General features: G+C 40.8%; 2 protein-coding genes and 1 pseudogene across 2 annotated transcripts; 1 reads left to right on the top strand and 2 right to left on the bottom strand.

The window, feature by feature from the left end:
• Positions 1 to 819: 819 nt before the first annotated feature.
• LOC118094847 (olfactory receptor 2AP1-like) lies at positions 820 to 10,326 on the bottom strand. Its single transcript, XM_035135551.2, has 2 exons — positions 10,059 to 10,326; positions 820 to 1,874 (listed from the first exon to the last, which is right to left on the bottom strand). Exons 1-2 carry the CDS (start codon positions 10,194 to 10,196, stop codon positions 906 to 908), a joined length of 1,107 nt encoding a protein of 368 aa, XP_034991442.2. The 5' UTR covers positions 10,197 to 10,326; the 3' UTR covers positions 820 to 905.
• Positions 6,137 to 7,184, bottom strand: LOC132591122 (olfactory receptor 11L1-like). The gene has a single exon (XM_060282200.1). The coding sequence runs from the start codon at positions 6,995 to 6,997 to the stop codon at positions 6,176 to 6,178; it is 822 nt and encodes a 273-aa protein (XP_060138183.1). The 5' UTR covers positions 6,998 to 7,184; the 3' UTR covers positions 6,137 to 6,175.
• Positions 10,327 to 14,385: 4,059 nt separating the features above from the next.
• LOC118095184 (olfactory receptor 1361-like) lies at positions 14,386 to 15,888 on the top strand (annotated as a pseudogene).
• Positions 15,889 to 21,751: the final 5,863 nt, after the last annotated feature.

Consider the following 21,751-nt stretch of genomic DNA (forward strand, 5'->3'; position numbering starts at 1 on the left):
GGACTAAAACCCTTCCAATTCGAGACCATATTGGTCAACAATATCTAGAGAGCCACTGTCCTTTAGCATTGATAGAGATGGAGGCCAATTCAGTAGGTAACTTAGCTGCCAAGTATCCCGTTTTTCATGGGAAACCCCCAGATTTTAATCCATTTCCCACTGTTCTCCCGAATAGAGAAAAATCCCGGAAATCCCCCGAATGTCCTACCTGCCAGGTAGCCTCCAATTTGGGTGCCGCTAGGGCACAGGAAATCGGGCAGAGCGGCACTGGAAGTCGCTTCTACGCATGCCCGGCAGCCATCTTGGTGACGGCTGCATGGCGGCGGCCGTCACCAAGATGGCCGCCGCCATGCGGCCACCACCAAGATGGCTGCTGGGCATGCGTAGAAGTGACTTCCGGTGCTGCTCTGCCCGATTTCCGGTGCCCACACATGGGTAGAGCGGCCCCGGAAGTTGCTTCTACGCAACTTCTGGTGCCGCGCCGCTGCTGATCCCGCATTTTTCAGCAGGCGACTTGGCAGGCATGGTAGGTTAATGCAAGTAATTTGGTGTTGTTCTATTAACAGCCATGGCAAATACACATTCTACAATTTAAAAAACCATGGTTGATTTCATATCTTCACGAGCTACCGTACAATTATTCCATAATAATTTTGATTATGGATCAACAGGTCCATGAAAATACCCATCAGATCCACCTGCTGAAAAGTGTGCCACAACAACTGCAGAAGTGGAAAAAAATATATGCTGAAGAACTGAATTGTAATATGCACATTAATGTGAGGAGCTCAGAGGTATTTGCAAATGTGAGATCCTCACATCCCCATTAATGGCAAATCCTTTCTCAACCCTTCAACTATGTGTATTTCTGCATACTTCACCAGCTCCGGCACAGCATTGCAAAGCTACAAAACTCTGCTGCTGAATTTTCTGACAGATCTGAACAGAGCTTGCTTCACCTCCCTATTTCTCAAGCTGTATACGAGGGGGTTCAGCATGGGAATCAGGATGGTGTAGAACAGAGAAAACATTTTGTGTAGTTTCTTCAGTGTTTCTGTTTCAGGGACTATATAGACAAGGAATATTGACCCATAGAAAAGTGACACAACAATCAGATGAGAAGAGCAGGTGGAGAAGGCCTTTTGCTGCGCTACCTTGGATTTCATTTGCAAGACAGTGGAAATAATGCAGCTGTAGGAAGCCAATGTTAGTAGAAAAGGGGGTAATGTCACAATCAGCCCTAGTATAAAAACTGCAGTTCTTACTATGTGGGTATTGCTACAAGACAGGTTTGCCACAGGATACACATCACAAAAGAAATCATCAATTTCATTGGGCCCACAGAATGTGAGCTCTACCATGAGAGATGTTATGATAGTGTTGGTTAACAGGCCACTTATCCAAGAAGTGAATGCTAACTGGAGGCAAAGTCTACCATTCATGATGGTTGAGTAGTGCAGAGGTTTGCATATTGCCAAATACCGGTCATAGGACATCATGGCCAGAAGATAACATTCCGTAGCTGCCAAGAAACCAAAGAAATAGTATTGTGTGATGCACCCTTTAATGGATATGGACCTATCCCCAGTAAGGAAACTGACCAGCATCCTGGGGAGGATGGTTGAAATGTAGCAGGTCTCCAAGAAGGACAGGTTCATGATGAAGAAGTACATGGGGGTTTGAAGGTGCTGGTCAACCACAACCAGAAAAACAATTAGGAGGTTTGCAACAAGAGACAAAGCATAGATGGCAAAAAACAATGCAAAGAGGAAGAATCGCAGTTCAAGGAGATTACCAAAACCCAGAAGGATGAATGTTGTAGTGCTTGACATATTTTTCTTTATTTCTTTTTGATGATCAATTTCAACATCATCCTGAAATAAAATTTGACAAGTTTTAGTGAGTTTGGACACCAACCCCTCCCGTTTCACCATCCACTGATGTTTGGATCTAAAGTTGGCAGGATACAGGCATCCAATATGGTTTACACAGGCTGTATTATTTAAAAATAATGGTCATGGAGTATCATATGTTTTAAAAGCTCTGTCATGACCCTACTTCTTTTACTTTGAAGTACTTCTCGCACAGAAATGGTTAGAGTTAGGGCCAGTAAGAAGGGCTGATTTGTAGAGGTGAGGCATTTGGAGAGAAGGATAGTGCTTAACAACAGTGGTGGAGCTTCATGCTCTGGCCCCAGGGGCAGGGACGGGGCTGGTGCCCATTTTGGGAGCGGGGCGCGCCTCCTGGAGGGATGGGGCATGCGTTCCAGGGGTGGGGCGCGCCTCCCGGAGGGACGGAGTGCACAATCCGGGGTGGAGCGTGCCTCCTGAAGGGGCAGGGCACGCGTTTCATGGCCGTGGCGCACGTTCCAGGGGGCGCGCCTCCCGGAGGGCTGTAGCGTACATTCCGGGGTGTGGCACGCCTCCCGGAGGGGCGTGACACGCGTTCTGGGGTGGGGGCGAACATTTTGGAGATGGGGCGGGCACCTGCGATGGCACCCCTTGGAGCCTGCCGCTCGGGGCGGCCCGCCCCTACTGCCCCTATCTTCCTACACTCCTGCTTAATCATTTCCTACCTGTGGCTTTCCCCTGTTTCCTCCCTGAAACTAGGCAATATTCCCAAAGCTGGGATTCCAGACCTATGTTGCTACCCTTCCCACTAGGGATAGTGGTGTAATGAGAAAGTAAGACTGTACAATCCTGATAAGGGGTTGTATCTCCTTCAAAAGTATGAGGGTGTGTGTGTACTGTTTTGGTGCTTCCAGATAATACAAAATATTTTCCCTGGAAGTAGACAATGGGAAATCACCAGCTTGTAAAGCAGGCATGGCCAAACTTGGCCCTCCAGATGTTCTGGGACTACAACTCCCATCACCCCTAGCTAACAGGACCAGTGGTCAGGGATGATGGGAGTTGTAGTCCCAAAACATCTGGAGGGCCAATTTTGGTCATGCCTGTTGCAAAGATTGCCTTGCGGATCACCTAGTCCACCACCACACCTTCAATCAGGGAAAGATCTGCAATGCAGATGTTACAAAGTGTGTGTCCGAACTCACATGTGTTCCCAGCACTCATATGTTTTCCAACATACACTCCAAAGAGGTTTAGGATCTTCTGTTGAAGTTAAAATATGCTTTTGCTGTGAATATGTGTTTCTACCCTTAACTGTATACCCCAAGATGTTCATGCACCAGAGGAATGAAGAAAGGTTGGTTTATTGCATGAAATGAAAGGGACAGTTTCATTAGTTTACCCTGGCCAGTTGGTAGTTGAAAGGACATGACCCTAGTGAGAAATGACTAACTTGCTACCTATGTTTCCTGAATCACAAGTTTACCTTAGAATAAGGGAGTGTTTTCTCTGTGGAACACCATACTTTCCTACAGGATGTTGTAATCAAACTTTGCTGGTAACAGTGTGCTGATATTCACAGTAAGTATTAGGACACACACTGTTACACAGGATGCAAGCACAGCATTGACAACAGATGTATGCCCAGTCTGTGCTTAAAAAATACAGGATAGAGCAGGATTTCCCATGGCAGTCTGTTTGTTTTTAAATTTTCCAATCAATCAATCAATCAATCAATAATAGGCTTTGCATACTGCTTGATTGTAAGACAACCTCTTAGCAGTTTACAAAAGCATGAAATAAAACATTAAGATTATCTGTAAAACAGCTAAAAGCAGGTATTTAAAAACAGTGTAAAGATGACTGAAATCATCAATAGCTAAAAAAGAAGACACCTTTTTTTGCTACATATCTGAGGAGGCTTGGCTAAACAAAGAAATTTTAGGCAGGCATTGAAAAGAGTATAGCACAGATACCTGTCAGATATAAGTAGGTTGTGCATTCCAAAGTATAGCCGCTGCTCTATATTTTTTTACAATATTGATTTCTTACAAGTATGGAACACATGTTCTTTAGCACCTTCAACAGTGCACATTCCACAAAGCTAAATATTGAAGTTGGTACATATGTTCCACTATGAAACAGCTCTTATTTCACAGTTTCTTCTCATGTTTAGCTGAAATCTTCTTCCCTGTAATTTCTATTACTTCTGGTCCTACATTTTGGAACAACGGAGAACAATTCTGCTCCCTTGTCTCTGTGTTATACCTTTAAACGTTTGAAGAGAGCTATCACATCTTCCCTGCTTTTCTTTTTCTTTTTCAGGCAGCGTTCAACCACATGTGCACTACAGGATTTCTAGTCAATCACTTGGAGTGAGTGTTAAACATACAGTAGCCAGGCAATAGCCAACCTCTTCTTTTTTGGCTGGAATTGGAGAATGAAAGAAAATGGGCCTGGTGTGATGCAGCCATTGGGGGGGGGGAAACTCTGGTAAACAGTGAAGTCCCACTGCTGTCATCTCTATTAATACTACTATTGCATTAATACAATCACTATTGTATTAACATTTACATTCTTTTCATTATTTTAACTCTGAGCACCTAGTCCTGGAGTTGTTTTCTGTGAAATTCAAAGTGTTGCCTCCAATATTCCAAAGAGTTTAAAATTAATTGCTTCAGTAAAATATCTCATTTCATATGCTTGCCAACTCTGTGGCTTTCTTAATAAACTTTAGGACTCAGCAACACTATTGTATAATATACATTATATTTTGTAAAATAATAAAGGGAGAAAGAAAGAAAGAAAGAAAGGGGAAGGTACATTGAGTAAATGTCAATCTGAACAAAAATGAGAACAAACAGATATATGGAGCACATTTTTCACTTCCCATCAGACAGCTCCACAGTTCCAAATACAGCACATAGGGATGAAAAGCTAATGCATAAACATTTACCTCAAAAATGATTATATTTCTAGGTGGAATTTCTGATGTGTTAGATTCAGGTTCCATTGCTAGAAGACAAGTCTCTGTTTTGCTGCTTCTCTAGCCTAACAATCTTTGCTTCAGGTGGATGTTATGGAGTCTTGCTTCCTTACAGTATCAGAATATCAGTGTGCTCTTCTACAAGCTCCTAATTTGCCTTGCTTCTATTTATTAGAAAAGTATCAGCAGATGTACTTATTCAAATATGGTTAAATAATCAAGCACATTTTTCTCTGCAGATGGATACTTGCAGTTACTGGGGGGATGGCACTGATCAATTTTTTTCTATGCTTGGCTCTATGTATCAGTAATTCTGGGAGTTATGCCAAACATCTAAAACTATTAGCATGGTAAGGCTCACATAATAGGATATCAACGCTAGTCCAACCAAATGAACTAGAAAAACGTTCTCAGATGGGGAAAGTTACAGGTTCACTTATGCCAGGGGGAATTCATTTTATTGATTACATGTTACTCTTGCAAAGCCTGGTCTTGATGTTACCAAACAGATTTGTTTTCTTTATTTTTATTTTATTTTTATTTTTTGCAAATATAACAACATGAATAGAAGTAAAAAATAAAGATAGCAGGATCTGACATTGACAATAAGCATATTAACCAATCCTAATATAAACATATAGATTAACATACACAATCCATGTGTCCAAAAAGGTATCTAAACAAGACTGACAGTTAGAAGCTTTGTGCTCAATCATAAAAGGGGCAATGAGGTCTTCAGATCACTGAAGATGGTGGATGTTTGTCCTTCCAACCTTGAAATATAGGTGTCTGATCCAGCATAAGAGTTTCCAGAATCTGCTTCTGCTGTCCATTTGCATCCTCTCCCCAGTGACGCAGGTGGCACTGTGGTCTAAACTACTGAGCCTCTTGGGCTTGCCAATCATAAAGCTGGCAGTTTGAATCTGTGCAATGGGTTAACTCCCATTGCTTTGTCCCAGTCATTTGTTGTCGATAGCAATCATGGTGCAATACAAAGTTCACATTTCTAAAAATTATGGGTCCATGTCACAACAGGCTACAATTGTTTCACAATTACAAAATCTTTCTGTATGCTTCACCAGATCCATGAAGACATCCATCAGATTCATCTACTTGGAATAATGCCACAACAACTGGAGAAGTGGGGGAAACTGGTAAACAGCTAAACCACAATTGACACATTAGACTTGAACGGTTTGAATCAGGAAATCTTAATGATGAATTTGGCACATATAGTTTCCTCAGGCATCATCAAACATCCTTGATAATGTCAAATTCTTTCTCAGGACTTCCCCCACGTTTCTGTATCCTTCAACTTCTTTATCAAGTCATTTTGGAGCTATGAAACTCTATTGCTGAATTTTCTGACAGATTTAAGCAGAGCTTCCTTCATCTCTCTGTTTCTCAAACCGTATATGAGGGGGTTTAGCATGGGAGTCAGGATGGTGTAGAACAGAGAGAGGGTTTTGCGTAGTCTTTTCAGTGTTTCTGTTTCAGGTACTATATAGGCAAGGAATAATGATCCATAGAAGAGTGTCACCACAATTAGATGAGAAGAGCAAGTGGTGAAGGTCTTCCACTGGGCAGCTTTACACTTAATTTGTAAGACAGTGAAAATAATAAAGGCATAGGATGCCAAAGTTAGTAGGAAAGGGGGACCTGTTCCTATCACTCCTAAAATAAATGTTGCAAGTTTTACGAGATAAGCATTGTTACAGGAGAGATTTGCCACTGGATATACATCACAAAAGAAATGATCAATTTCATTGGGCCCACAGAATGTGAGCTTTAGCATAAGTAAAGTGACAATAGTGTTGGTCAACAAGCCACACATCCAAGAAGTGATCACCAGTCGGATGCAGAAGCTACCATTCATGATGGATGTGTAGTGCAGAGGTTTGCATATTGACAAATACCGATCATAGGACATCATTGCCAGAAGATAGCATTCTGTGGCTGCCAAGAAACCAAAGAGATAGTATTGTGTGATACATCCCGTAATGGATATGGACCTATCCCCAGTAAGGAAACTGGCCAGCATCCTGGGGAGGATGGTTGAAATGTAGCAAGTCTCCAAGAAGGACAGGTTCATGATGAAGAAATACATGGGAGTTTGAAGATGCTGGTCAACCACAACCAGAAAAATAATCAGGAAGTTCATGACTAGAGATAAAGCATAGACTGCAAGCAACAATATGAACAGGAGAATTCGCAGTTCAAGTAGATTGCCAAATCCCAGAAGGATGAATGCTGAAGGACTTGATTGATTTCCTCCCACTGCTGTTTGCTGGTGATGACTGACAACATCATTCTAAAACACAATTTAAAAAAATTAGCAAACTAATGTTGCCACATTTGTATTTGTATTTAAAGAGATATCTGCATCTCCACAATGGCTTTGGGAAGGGAAGATCTGTGGTGGAGAAGCAGCTGGAAAGAAGGGTGCTGGACCTTTTCCTACCCGCTCCTTTCTCATGTTTCCTCCCCCAACCCAATCATGATCACAGCTTCTTGGATTTGAAACCCATGCTATTTCTCTTCCCAATAGTGACAGAAATGGAATCATGAGAATAAGATTGGGGAATCCCATACATATTATATGTATGGGATATTGCTTTGTATGTCCCCCCAATAAAGAAATCTAACACAACAGAGAATCTCAGAACTGTAGAGTTGGGAGTTACCTTAAAGTCCACACCCCTAACTAGTATGGAATAATGGATTTTGTTTATTTTTTGCAAAGGGTGTTTAAGGAGATAACAGAAATCACTGGGTTAAAGCTGACCAAAAGTCCAGAGGTAGCATTATTATCAATTTACGATGGGGTGGAACGTTCACAAGCTATGAAGGACTTCCTCACAAATTTATTGACAGCTGCATGAATTATTATAGTCAGAAAGTGGAAGGAGCAAACTGAATATAAAATGGAAGAATGGTATAAAGAAGTGTGGGATATACGGTAGGTATTAATGATGAATTAACATGTACCATTAAGGTAAGACAGGGAATATGCAGGAGAAATGGTTTTAAGGAGATATGGAGGGTGTTTGAATAATTTGTACTGTTAAAACGGAAAGGGGTCAAGCCATTGCAAGAGGTGTTGAAATTTTGGGAGGTTGGATAGTTACAATGGAATGGTCTCGGTGGTGGGGTGCACATTTTTATTCTTATTTATTTATCATTATTATTTTACTACTACTACTACTAATAATAATAATTCTACACCCCTAACAGTACAGAATACTGGACTAACTTCTGTGATATAACTATGCAGATGTTTGAAGACACCCATCACATCTCTATTTCCAAACATGGCCTTTGTGTGGTGTGCTGATTCTATTATTGGTGTTCAATGCAATTCTTCCTAATATGATTTCTACAGCTGCAGTCTGAAATGGAATTAAATGGGTTAGAGGACACACATTTGTAGCCCTAGTCCAGTGCAATGCTTCAGCTATATGGAAGCCCATATGCAGGGCACTGGTATAGGTTAAACACTCCAAGAACCTGATCACATGAAAGAAACTTGCTGACCATAGAAAGGGGGGCTGTTCTAAAGCACATCATAGCAATAAATCTGATGTAGACAATGTGTTGTCCACCAGAGGTTTGGGGCTACAATTCTTATCAGCCCCATTTAGATATGGAGGAGAAAATTGATTTTAACGAGAAACTACCTAATTCAATTTTTTAAAAACACACACACACACAACAAAAACACAACTGTCCTTCAAAGTTCACACTTCTCCATATTTTGCAATATGGTTCTCATGTTCTCATACCAAGTAATACAGTATATTAAAAGGAAAGTGTCATGGTAATGCAAAAATGAGCATCTTTGTTAAAACTGCATTCATTCCTCACCCCCCCCACCTCCGAAAGATATGTTTCTAGAAAAATATTAAAGAAATGTCATGATAAAAAATCACAAATTGCTATGGAAATGTTGAGAACTAAATTTAAGAGTATAAAAATGAAAAACCAAGAGAAACTGAAATGGAAAGACTCATGTATCCCTCACCCCTGTACATATGGCCAAGGGTCAGGGATAATGAGAGTTGTGGTCCACAATATCTGGAGAGCCCCACATGATCTATTCCTACGCTACAGGAAAATATGAAGGATGAAAGGACCTGAAAGTGAGATTGCTGGATACAGTTGAAGGAGATAGAGAGGGTGTGTGTGTGTGTTTAGTGGTGACTGGACATTTGCTTCCTCCCCTTCCTCACTACAGAGAGCAAAAATATTCCAATTTAAAAAATGATCCACACAATCTCATCCTTCTATGGAGTTTTATGGTTAATTATCCAGGATATTTCATGTGAAGTGATTAATAAATGAAATGGGAGGGGAGAGAGAAAAGTAGCTGAACCAATACCTTGATTGTTGTAAAAATTATCAATATTTTTATTACACTAGCTTAGGAAACATTCTCCAATCCCAAAGTAAACTACATCTAGATTTTGATTTTTCTTCCAGAACAGTCTCACGGAATCAAACAAGGTAGCTCCAGATCCTTATTACCTATATTAAGTGAACAGAATTCTGGGTAAAAATCAGCAGCTTGGAAACTTCATTGATTGTGAGATTCCAAATGAAGATGAAGAATGTAACTGTCAAAACTACAAACTCAGTTGAGCCAGAACTGCAGTACATTCAAAATATTCAAATGTCATGAAATATTATTTAAACTATGAGTACCTAGCATTGGATTGAGAAATCCAACATGTTATCCCCGGTCGTCTGAAGAGTCTAAAATTGATCTGTCCAGTAAAAGATGGCTTTTCATACATTGTATGCATGTTTTCCTAATAAACCTTGTGACTGACCTATAAAGAGGAAGGCAACTTAAATAAATGCAATTGATCTGAACCAGTGCGTTTTTCCAGGGGGTACTCAAAACTATGCTGTACTGGCACCTCTTTTTGTTGTTGATAAGTGTGACACTTACAGTAACAATTTCATGGTGAGTACCAGCACCTATTTTTCTAGAAAAAATAACATTCAATTTTTGAACAATCTAAACAGAAATCAGATCAGACTTACTAAACCCACCTTTCACAGTTCACCATGAAATTGATAAGAGTTGCCATGAGTTTGAAATGGTATCTGTACACACCTGATAGAAGTATGGTGCCTATATAAACCATATTAAATTCTCATGAAATAAAAAACCCTGTTCCAAGGATAGCACATGGGGATGAGAAACACTGCATATTTACCTCCAAAATTATTGTGTTTCTAGATGTGTTCAGCTCAGTTTCCATTCTTAGGATGCACAACTCTTCTGATTCCTTATTGTGCTCCCAAGTTTTGTTCCAGGTGGATGTTGTGGAGTCTTGTTCCAATCTTGCTCCCATCCACTAACAAAATATCAATGTGCACTTATTAAAGTTCAAATGTTCAAGAAGTCTGACTTTCATTTAGTAGCAAAATATCAGTAGGTACACTTATTAAAACACAGTTAAATAATCAAATACAAGTGCTTCAGTCACTAGATGTTTGCAATGAGTGGGAGAAATCACTAAGCAGTTTCTGCCTGTGTTTGGCTACCTATATTTGTTATTCTGGGAGTTATGCCAAGAGTCTTAAACCATTAGCATTAGCTGTTAAACTATTACCTCACATAATGGGATGTCAATATTGCAGACAAAGAGGGGGGAAGTTCTCAAACAGGGAAAGTTAGATGCTCACTCATGTCAAGAGGAATTTTCCGTCCTCTTTCAAGGCCATGTCTATTTAATTAATGGCACCAAACCGATATTAACATACACACACACTGTCTCAACAGGATGAAGTAGAATAGCCAAGCTACATTGAGACTTTAATTTTCAAGTGTAGGAGTATAAATGAATGAATGAAATAAAGTTGGATCATGGTGTCCTTGTGGATTTTCTGAAAAAATATATCATACTTGAGAGCTGGATCCACTGCCATATTTAGAGTAATCCCATTGGAATCAATGGAACTTATTTACTGATCTTATAATCTTTACACTAAGGATTGTGCCCAAACTGCTCTATTGAGAGCAAACTCTAACAGGCATAAGGCATGAGAAAAGACTGGATTTCTTAACATTATAACTCCCATTGGTTTTAATGGGTCTATTCTAATCATGACTATTGCAGTCTCTGCATTCTGAATTAAGTGAACTTTTAAGGACAGTTCCAATTGAAGCATGTTAAATTAATCTAAACTGGAAGGTACCAAATTAACGAACAACAGTAGTATAGAAGCTGTCAGGGTATGAGTAACCAGCTCCCTTTCCCCCAGCAGTATACACAGCAAGCAGATGAAGTAGCATTGATAAAAGTTACTCCAGGATAGAGCTATCATTGTGTAATCCTATGCCTTTTAAAGAGGAATTGTGATCTTATCAAGGGTACATACTGAGTAGCACAGGAACCAGCTCCTGAGTGCCGAGGTCCCTTCACCTCCCCCTAAAATATTTGATGGGGCCAGGCCCCCCAAAATAAATGGGCATTGCCATTCAAATAGTGTGTGTGTGTGCTGCATCATGTCATCGATTATGTGGGGCAGGGCTTACCTGGACCCCGCCCCCACATTTTATTCAAGTTGGCACCCCTGCTGAGTAGTCCCCCCACCAATCACCACCTGTCTCTTCTCTGGACTGAGCCTCAGTTTATTCACCTTTCCCCAGAGCAAATGAAAGCATCGGTATAATGTCATCGGTAGACAGTTGGAGCAGAACTGGATAAATAATAATATCCTGTACATATGTGATGACATTCTGAGCTGTCTCAGACAGGGCCGGCTCTAGGTAGCCCCCCCAGTGGTGCGGTGTGGCAGGGCGCCGGGCCGGTAAGCTGGGCGCCGCGCAGCAAAGCCGCACGGAAACCATGCTGCGCCCTGCGAGGGCGGGGGCGCCGGAGTGACCTCCGCCCCTCAGCACCAGGGCACATGACCTGCTCGAAACTGCCCTGGTCTCAGAGCACTCCTACGGTAGGTGAGCTTTCATCACCTTGAGAGTACTATGAGAAAGTTCATAAATACTTAGTTGATTTCAAATCAAGTCATGAGGGCGTTGTCCATCACTAAAACAAACAAACAAACAAACAAAATAACCGGATTCTCATTTTGTGAAATCATAAATGTGGCATTGCCAATATACTTTTTAAAAATAAACATCACAGCGAAAAGCCTGCTATTTTTCCATTATTGTTTATAAAATCAATCCGGGCATAAACTATGGGAAGCTGCTGCTGTCAAGCAGGATGTTTGAACACTAGAGGGCAGCTGAAGGCAATCTATTTATGTACAGTGGTCCCTCGACTTATGAACTTAATCCGTTTCGAATGCACACTGGTAGGTTGAAAAGTTCAGAAGTCGAAATGCGGCTTCCCATAGGGGAAAAAAAATATTTGGGAAAATCCGTAAGTCGAAAAAACCTGCATTTAAAGCCGCCAACGGTTTCCGTTCGGATGTAGAAAAATTCGTAAGCGTGCGGCCATTTGTCCCATTCGTAAGTCGAAACCTACGGATGTCGAGGAATTCGTAAGTCGAGGGACCACTGTATATAAATCAATTGTCTTAAAACAGGTATCTTGTTACGATTTCGTTTATAAAATCATACGCCCCACACCAGTGGTGGAGCATGTACCTGTGCCACCCAGGGTGGCCGTGCTCCCAAGGGGGGCAGAGTATGCTCCCAAGGGGCACGAGGCATGGAGGGTGCCCTCCCAGGCGCAAGATAGCCACTTGGGTGCACAGAGCGGTGCTCACGCCCTGCAGCCGGGGGTGGAGCAAGGCACCCACAGGGGCGGAGTGAGCTGCCGATGGCAGACATTTGGCGCACCGCCCGCCCGCCTGAGACTCCCAAGCCTCCCCCAAGCTGTCAAAACAAAGGGGGAAGGGGGGGAATGCTGCCAGCAAAACAGTGCAGCTCCCCCTTTACCCCAACGACTCAGGATAGGTTTGGGAGTCACAGAAGGGTGGCGCGCCAAATGTCACCCCCTCAGTGAAGACACCCGGGGCGGTCCATCCCCACCACACCCCCTTCATCCGTCCCTGCCCCACACAACTGAACTTGAAACCAGAAGGCTGTAAAATTCCAGTCCTATGTTTCATCCAGACAGGAAAGCAATCCCATAAAGCAATAATTAATACAAGAATCCCCTTAGGGTTTAGGAAGTCAGTTGCAAGATAAATGGTCCCCCCCCCCTCCCCAGGTAGCCAATCTGCAGCAAAGTCCCCCAGGATTACTTATTTTAAGGGAGAAGGATGTAAACCCATTAGGGTTATAAACATTATCACTAACAGTTCTGTGTAAATGTGGCAGTTCCAGCTTGCTCAGGGCCTATTGCGTTTCCTTAATGTTTTTTACTACAGGTTTTGAATCCTGGAATATCATTGCGCATCAAAGAAATTGGTTGAAGGGAAGTGCTAATCCCATATGATGCTATTCTTTTGTTGGTGAGGTACCATATTTCAAGAGCTTTTCTAAACGATAGTTTGTTTTTACCAGTGTTAGGATAGGTCAATAAATTTTTTTCTCCGTTTCTCTTCTTTCCAGTTGTATGTGAAGTTCTGTTAATTCAAATGCATGGTCCAAACTACCTTTGTGGATGTTTCTGGAAAGGCCATGTCAAGTTAAATAATTAATTTCCACATTTATTTTACTAATCCTTCAGCTGGACTAATCAACCCTGATATAACCCATTATATCAATGTAAGTTCAAGGACGAAATACATACAGAGGATCCTGCCACGAGACAGCTGCCTCTGGTGGCAGATGCTGTTGGGGGGGCCCTCCCCCCCCGAGTTCCCTTAGTTTAACGTTACCAGATTTTTTTCAATGAATCCGGGGACACTTTGCAACTTCAATGGATTTTGTATGGGGACTGATTTGTAAATCTGGGGACTCTCCCCGGGAAACGGGGACATCTGTTAACCTTACCTTAGTTAGCCTCCTGTCTTCTGGTACCGTGGAGGATGCCCCACCAGGAGTGCTGAAATAAGATTCTAGGGAATGGCTGTATTTCGGTTCACATATCATTCTGGAATGTGTAAGGTAGGTAGAATCACCTTTAAATGCTATCTGAATTGAATTGGTCTCCCATCTCTACACTTAGTCAGGAAGACAAATGGGGAGAAATGGCAACCGCCTTCCCAAATTCACCCAGTTCATCAAAACATTTCTATGTCAAACTCCCCTTTTCATTCACTACTCCAACTGGAAAAAGAAAGCTCAGCTCATTTTGGGACAAAGATACTCATGTTGTGTTTTCGCTTAGCATTGCAGCACTCACATTGCCTTAGGCTGAAATCCTGCACACACTTGCTTGGGAAAGTACTTTGTTCCAGTGATAACAGTGGAGTGAACGTCTGACTAAGCGTGCTTGGAATTTATTAACTGATTGGTTTTAGAAAAACTATACTCCACCCTTCCAAAGCATTTACATTGCCTGGGGTGGGTCGGGTGGGTGGGGGGTTTACACCACTTAAAAGCAACAGCAGTAAAAATAGAAGCAGACTCTGCACTGCAAATTTTAAAATGAGTGTTACTCAGATAAGAAACCATTAATAATAAAAATGCACGTGTTCATGCATGTTGCAAAGGGATAGCTTACAGTGGCCGGGTCTCATCTTCTCAGGACTATGCAGAGCTGGTGCATGAAGTTAGGACAGGAAAAGACCACAGTTGTTTTCTGAGCATCCAGATGCTTAATCACAAGGTGCCATAGTGATAGCAAGAAGCACCACCCTCATTCTGAATTGGCTTTGTGATGATGCTACGTAGTGGTACTGCGGGACCGGTTTTAATAGGTAGGACTGCAATATGAGGATTGTAATCATACTGGAAGCTGCAACAGAGATGGTAAGCAAAATCTGTCCCACATACTATAATCCACTAAACTTTGTTTGAGCTACTCCTATTGCAAAACAGCTTCCCAGTGCTGCTGATATTGGGGGGGGGGGGCTTTTAAAACTTGATGGATGTCTTTATATCAAAATGCATCTTCTTCTGGTTTTATTTTCTAGGGTTGATGTGACCTGCAGTTGATTAAATCAATGTGGAACACAGAGAAGGAAAACCAGACAGTTATCATCACAGAATTCATCCTCTCGGGATTTGGGAATCTCCCTGATCTCCAGCCCCATCTTTTTGTACTGTTCCTAGTGATTTACATTATGACAATAACTGGGAATCTCCTTATCCTTTTGCTAGTTGTTTCTGATCGACACCTCCACACCCCCATGTACTTCTTCCTGGCCAATTTGTCTTGCCTGGAGACCTGCTATAGCTCTATTATCTTGCCCAAAATGTTGGCCAATTTGATAAGTGGCAAGAAGTCCATTTCTTTTAGTGGATGTCTGTCCCAATTTTATTTGTTTGGTTCTTGTGTAGGTATAGAGACATATCTCCTGGCAGCGATGTCCTATGACCGCTACCTGGCGATATGTAAACCTTTACACTACACTTCTATCATGCATGTGTTCAGCTCAACGTTGGTGCATGGGTCGACTCCTTGCTGGCTAATTGTGTAATATTATATCTGATGGCCCAGTTATCCTTCTGTGGCCCAAATGTCATGGATCATTACTTTTGTGACTTCACCCCGCTTGAAAAACTCTCCTGCAGTGATACAAGCATGATTGAACTTGTCACCTTTCTTTCAACCTTCATTTTCACCATCACCCCATTTCTACTGACCCTCACATCCTATGTTTGCATCATCACCACCATCCTAAAGATACCATCCACCACTGGACGGCAAAAGGCCTTTTCGACTTGCTCCTCTCATCTGATTGTTGTCTGCATTTTTTATGGCACAATAATAATTGTCTACATGCTGCCAGATACACCTACTCTGAGAGACCTCAATAAAGTCTTCTCCGTCTTCTATACGGTCTTGACACCTCTCGTCAATCCTTTAATCTACAGTTTAAGAAATAAAGAAGTACATAGAGCCCTAAGAAGAGTTTGCAGTAAGGTGACGCATTTTGCAAGGATGCCGAAAAATGTACTGTCCTAACTGATTTCAATAAATGAATCCCTGTTTTGCCTAACAGTTTCTACAGTGTGTGATGCACTTTATTGTACACAATACATTTCCTTCAAGAAAATACAGTAGGGATGGGGCACCAATGGTCTTCCAGAAGTTGCTGAAGTCCATCACAAATCCAGTGGCGGATCTTGGGATCTAAATTTTCAGCAGCTCCCTGTGTGATGCCAAAATTCGGCGCCCCTTTTGCCGCTCACGCAGTGCCCCTGAGGCTCTACACCCAAATCCTTCTCTAGCACATCAGCTCCACCTGAATGGCATGGAGTTGGAGTCCAACAGCCTCTGGAAGGATACAATTTTCCCATGAAAGGAGTTGTGGAGCTTACAAGCAGTAGTACTTTCTGAATCAATATTGTGGAAGTATAAGGTATTGTACTAGAAGCAGTTGGAAAAGTTTGTTGATATGTTGAGATGTTTGTATCCCAGGTTTCTGTTCCACAACATGGGATCCACTGGCTAAAAAGCAAAGTTTTGAAAATGTAACTCTGGAATATAAATGATTTTAAACAGGCGGAGAATCTCAGGCCCTAGTGCCAAAATGTAGCTGTTCTTGTTTTCAGTCTGCAAACAATATGCAATTGATTACTTCCCTTCCAATTCACATTGTTGCTTTCGCATTGAAAATAAATATTTTGGAATAACATAATGATTATGTACTCCGCCGCAGCAAGAAAGATAACGTCTCAATGAACTCCTGAAATAAAGTAATTACTCAAATAAATAAATTGCTGAAATCTCAGTTGCAACCCTTTTCAGTTGTTTTCATTTACAATTGAACCCTGTGGATGTTTACGGAGATGTAAGTCATGTTTTGTTCAATGAGCCTTATTCATATGGGTGTTCGCCACAAATTGCAGCCATGAAGTGCAATCCTAAATACGTCTATTCAAAAATTAAATCCTATGAGGCTTTCTCTCTGGTAAAAGGGATTAGGAGTACAATGTTAGTCAGGATTAACTAGGCTAAACCAGGAGTCTTCTCTTTTATTTGCTGTGTTGTTTTAATGGAATTGTTTTTCTGCACTGTAATAAGGGATGTTCAGATTCTAATGCTTGGGTAAGTGGCTTTTATATTTTGTAAACTGCTTGGAAGTCTATTTTGACATTAAGCAGTATACAAATTAATTCATATTCAAGCACAACCCTGTGAATTGAGTATCTAAGAAGTTATCACCATAGAATTCACTCTATTTAGATACACAAAGAATGATGAAGTCCTTTGAGTATGATATTCTGGCACAAATAAGTTTACATTCTCATATTTTGCTGCTGAATAAACAGCAAGGCTACTTGATCATTTGTACATTAAATAAGTGAGTACAGTAATATTTTGCTACCAAATGAGCACCAGACACCAGAGTCACCACTGGAATGAAATGTTTGGACCTGAACAGGGATAGAGAAGAGAAGCTTCCATCCTACATATGGAAACTGAATGGAACGTACCTAGGAATATACAGTGGTGCCTCGGGTTAAGAACTGGAGGTCCATTCTTAACCTGAAACTGTTCTTAACCTGAGGTACCACTTTAGCTAATGGGGCCTCCTCCTCCTGCTGCTGCTGCTGCTGCTGCCACCGCCACACAATTTCTGTTCTCATCCTGAAGTTCTTAACCCAAGGTATTATTTCTGGGTTAGCGGAGTCTGTAACCTGAAGCATCTGTAAACTGAAGTGTCTGTAACCTGACGTACCACTGTAACAGTTTCAGAAGTAAATATTTATCAATCATGCTATTAATCTTTTGTCTCCATGTACTATATCTGTGACATGGTATTTCATTCTTACAAAGGTTTTAAATGGTTTATATGCACTGATAGTGGCTGATAAGAAGGGAGGGAAAGTTGGGTTTTGTAAATCTGACTAATCTGATCCCACGCTTCCTCTTTCTGTAGGCCAGTCTCATGTTTTGTGAGAGAAAAGGTAGGTTGTTAGCTTGCAGGCACAAAAGAAATTAAATGACATATTTTATCACTGGGCATTTTTTTAAAGGATCTTTGACATTGCAGGGTCAACCTTTTTTGGATTTCACAGAATATATTCAAGGAAAATAGGTGCTATTATTTATTTAAGTTAGTGCATTTACAGCCCATCTTAATTTCATTGTGGGCTCCTTGACATTCCATATCCAGGCACTCACCTAAGCTAGTAGTAGCTAGTAGTAGAAAACTAACTGCCAATCAAGGACCACATCTTCATAAAACACCTCTTTGCAAGCGGAAAACTAGGATAGTAAAGAGATAATTTATTTTCATATATAACCTGGGCGAAGTATACAGGGAGATAAAGATTGGTTTTGTCATTAACTGGGTTGCTTGAGGCATTAAGTTTTCACATAGTCATTAAAGTGCATCAATAAAAAACATATTTTGAAAAAAAAAATTAGTACATTTTCAAAACATATTTCAATACCTCTTTTGTGGTGATTTTTAAAAATAATAATAAAGAACTTTACTAATTAATTTGAAAATGGAACAGAAGTGTGGAAAAGCACACACACACACACACACACACAACGTGTAAAATGTGCCATAAACAGAAAGATTGGGTCATCCCTTGCCATTGAATAACATTCCTTTGGGCTGGGATTCAGTCTTTTCAAAATGATACTCAAACTGCCACTGCCACTGGTAATGTAACAAGGCAAAGAATAAAACAAGCAGAAACCTGCAGTGCAGTCATAAATTCATTTACTCAGAAATAAGTCCTATTGAATTCGGTGAGGCTTACTCCTCAGGTAAGAGGAATTAAGATTGCAGCCTTAGTCAGGATCAACTAGCCTAAACTGCTCTTTAATTGCTATGTTGTTTAAATGAAATTGTTCTATTGTGCATTATAATAAGCAATGCTTATATTTTAATGTTTGTGCAGTAAATGAATTAATTGATATGCAAGCACAACCTTGTGGAATGTATATTTAAACAGTGCCTCCTGTAGAGTTCAGTGAAACTTACAGCTAGGCAAGTACACTATGTGCAGGGTTCCAGACATTGTCTTGACCAAATTCCTCATGTGCATAAATAACTCTATTTGATGAGTCTAAGCATGATAAAGTCTGGATCTAGCCCTCTGAGACTGATATCTTGACACAAAATATTTTTCTGAAAATCATACCACACCTGGAATACTAGGCCCAGTTCTGGAAACAACAATTTAAGAAGGATATTGACAAGCTGGAACATGCGCAGAGGAGGGCAACCAAGATGATCAGGGGTCTGGAAACCAAGCCTTGTGAGGAATGGTTGAGGGAGCTGGGTATGTTTAGCACAGAGAAGAGGAGACTGAGAGCGGATATGCTAGTCATCTTCAACTTTCTAAAGGGCTATCACATGGAAGATGGAGCAAGCTTGTTTTCTCCTGCCCTGGAGGGTAGAACTTGAACCAATGCCTTCAAATTGCAAGAAAGAATAATTTGACTAAACATCAGGAAGAACTTTCCGACAGTAAGAGCCATTAGATAGTGGAAGAGACTCCCCCGGGAGGTTGTGGAGTCTTGTTCCTCAGAGGGTGGATGGTTATCTAGTTGAGATTCCTGCATTGCAGGGTGTTGTACTAGATGACCACTGGGGTCTAAGTCTACAATATGTCCAAACCCCATCTCCTTTATTTTAATATCTCTATACTTAATAAATAAAACTTCAGTAGAAGTAAGGCGGCATTTCTTGTTGAGGACAGGCTGTGAGTACCTTCATAGCACTGAAGAGATAGTATTAATTAAGAGCCTTGACTTTGGAAGAGTCTAACGACTTCCCCAAGGCATGAGTGAGCATATAGCTTTCAGGGTTTGGGAACTTTTCTCCAGCATGTTTGTCTGTAATGTTACTGATGCCCCATTATGTGAGCCTAACTATGGTAATAGTTTATGATGCTTCACATTACTCCTATAATTTGTAATATAGAAAGCCAAATCCTGCCAAACTGCTTATCACTTGCCCCTAGACATAGTGAAATATTAATTTGTAGAAATGGTATGTCCTTGATGATTTAGTCATGTTGAAGTAAGGTTACCTGCTGATATTTTGCTGCTGAATAAAAGCATGGCAACTTGATCATTTATACTTTAAATACAGTAAGTGAGCAGACTAACAGTTAGCTAACTGGAAACAAGTTTCCAGAGCCAACATTGGAATGACATGATTGGAACTGAACAGGGGTAGGGAATAGAAACTTGCATCCTATTTATGGAGCCCGAATGGAATACGTCAGATTTTCCACCTGTAAGTATTCTCATTTTAGAGGTAAATGTTTATTAATCCCTCCTATTAGTGTTTTGTCTCCATGTACTACATATAGACATGGTTTTCTGTTTTTATGAGGGTTTTAAATGGTTCGTACACCAATTAAGAATACCACTTTCTTGGTAAACTGGATGATAGGAATTGGAAATTGGGCTTTGTAAATCTAACCTATCTGATATTGGTCTTCCTCCTTCCATAGGTCACTCTCAAGCTTTATGAGGAAACTGGTAATTTTTTATGATATGCATACCAAAAAGAAAAAGAGAGGGAGAAATACCATATTTTTTTCACTGAGCCAAATTATTTTAGGATATTTGGGATCCTAGGATTAACTTTTTGGAGTTCACAGAATACATTCAGGAAGACGAAATTATATTATTCATTGAATGTACTATATCTTTATCCTATCCCCCCCAACACTGGTGTACAAGTGGTTCCCCGATGTCCCTCATTCAGACATCTAGCCTGATTTAACTTTAGCATGCCCTCATATCATGCCTTGAGTCAATAATAAAGCTCCTGCCAATTTATTAATATTTTGATTTCTTACAAGTACTATAGAACTGAGAAAACTGTCAGAGGTTTCAGAAAACAGTAATGTCAAGGAGCCAGCTTAAATCAAAACATTTTGGCTCAACTGGGTTTGTACCTCCCAATATTGAACTTTTTAAAAACAAGTTCCTCTGAGAACTCACATGCTATTAAGGTACCAAGCATTACTAAGTTCAGCTGCCTATTTTCATAAACAGCACCCTTCACATAATATGGTGGAAAGTTGCACTGTTTGTCTGAAGTTCTACTCTTTGATTTATTGAGATAATTCTGGAAGGGAAATAAATGTTTACATGAAGCTCTGTCCCCCATTGGAGAATGTGCCCATTAGCGTGTGTGGGAGAGAAAATTGAACAAAAAATCATTTTCACAGTTTCACAACTATCTGGGTGTGTATGTGTGCATGTACGCACATTTTATAATCAGGAACAAGTGCCTGGTGCCATTGAACACTTTTTACTAGGTATGGACTAGAAGCCCTGGTGTGTGAAGCTCAATAAGGTGGTCAAATGCTGAGGTGGTAGGTTCAAGGATGCTACTTAAGACTTCAGTTGGGGGAATTACATTTTTGAATACTTAAAAAAATATTGCAAACAAAAGAAGCAGTACAAGTATTGAAGGACTTGGCTATAATAGTCTTTGTTAATGCAGTAGAGTCGTAAGCATGTAGAAGAGAACTAAATGCTAGTCAGGGACCACTTCATTAAAAAAATGAATTGAAAGTAGAAAACTAGAATAGTATTGAGCTTTTTTTCATTGGTACAAGCTGCAATTTTTTTTACAAAACTAGGAACACCCGCTCTGCCAGCTCAGGATTCTAGCACCATATTCTAGCACCACAGGTCTGGGACCACATCTTGGAGGGTGGGGTAAGCAGCACTAGAAACCAAGAAATCAGAAAGGGTTAATCACTCTTCCTCTCTCCTTCTGCTTCTGTTCTGCAAATCACCCCTCTCCAATTCTCCTTTCAGGGGAGCAGTAGCACTCAATGTTTCTGAAAAAAAAAAGCAAACAAAATTGTTACTTCTGCCCTTAGTTAACTAGCCAGATCCTTGGCTGGAGTTTTTATAGGTGCTGTGTGCTGCCATGTGTAAGGAGCTTG

The sequence above is a fragment of the Zootoca vivipara genome, chromosome 13 (genome assembly GCF_963506605.1).
Source record: "Zootoca vivipara chromosome 13, rZooViv1.1, whole genome shotgun sequence".
In the NCBI taxonomy this organism is placed as follows: domain Eukaryota; kingdom Metazoa; phylum Chordata; class Lepidosauria; order Squamata; family Lacertidae; genus Zootoca; species Zootoca vivipara.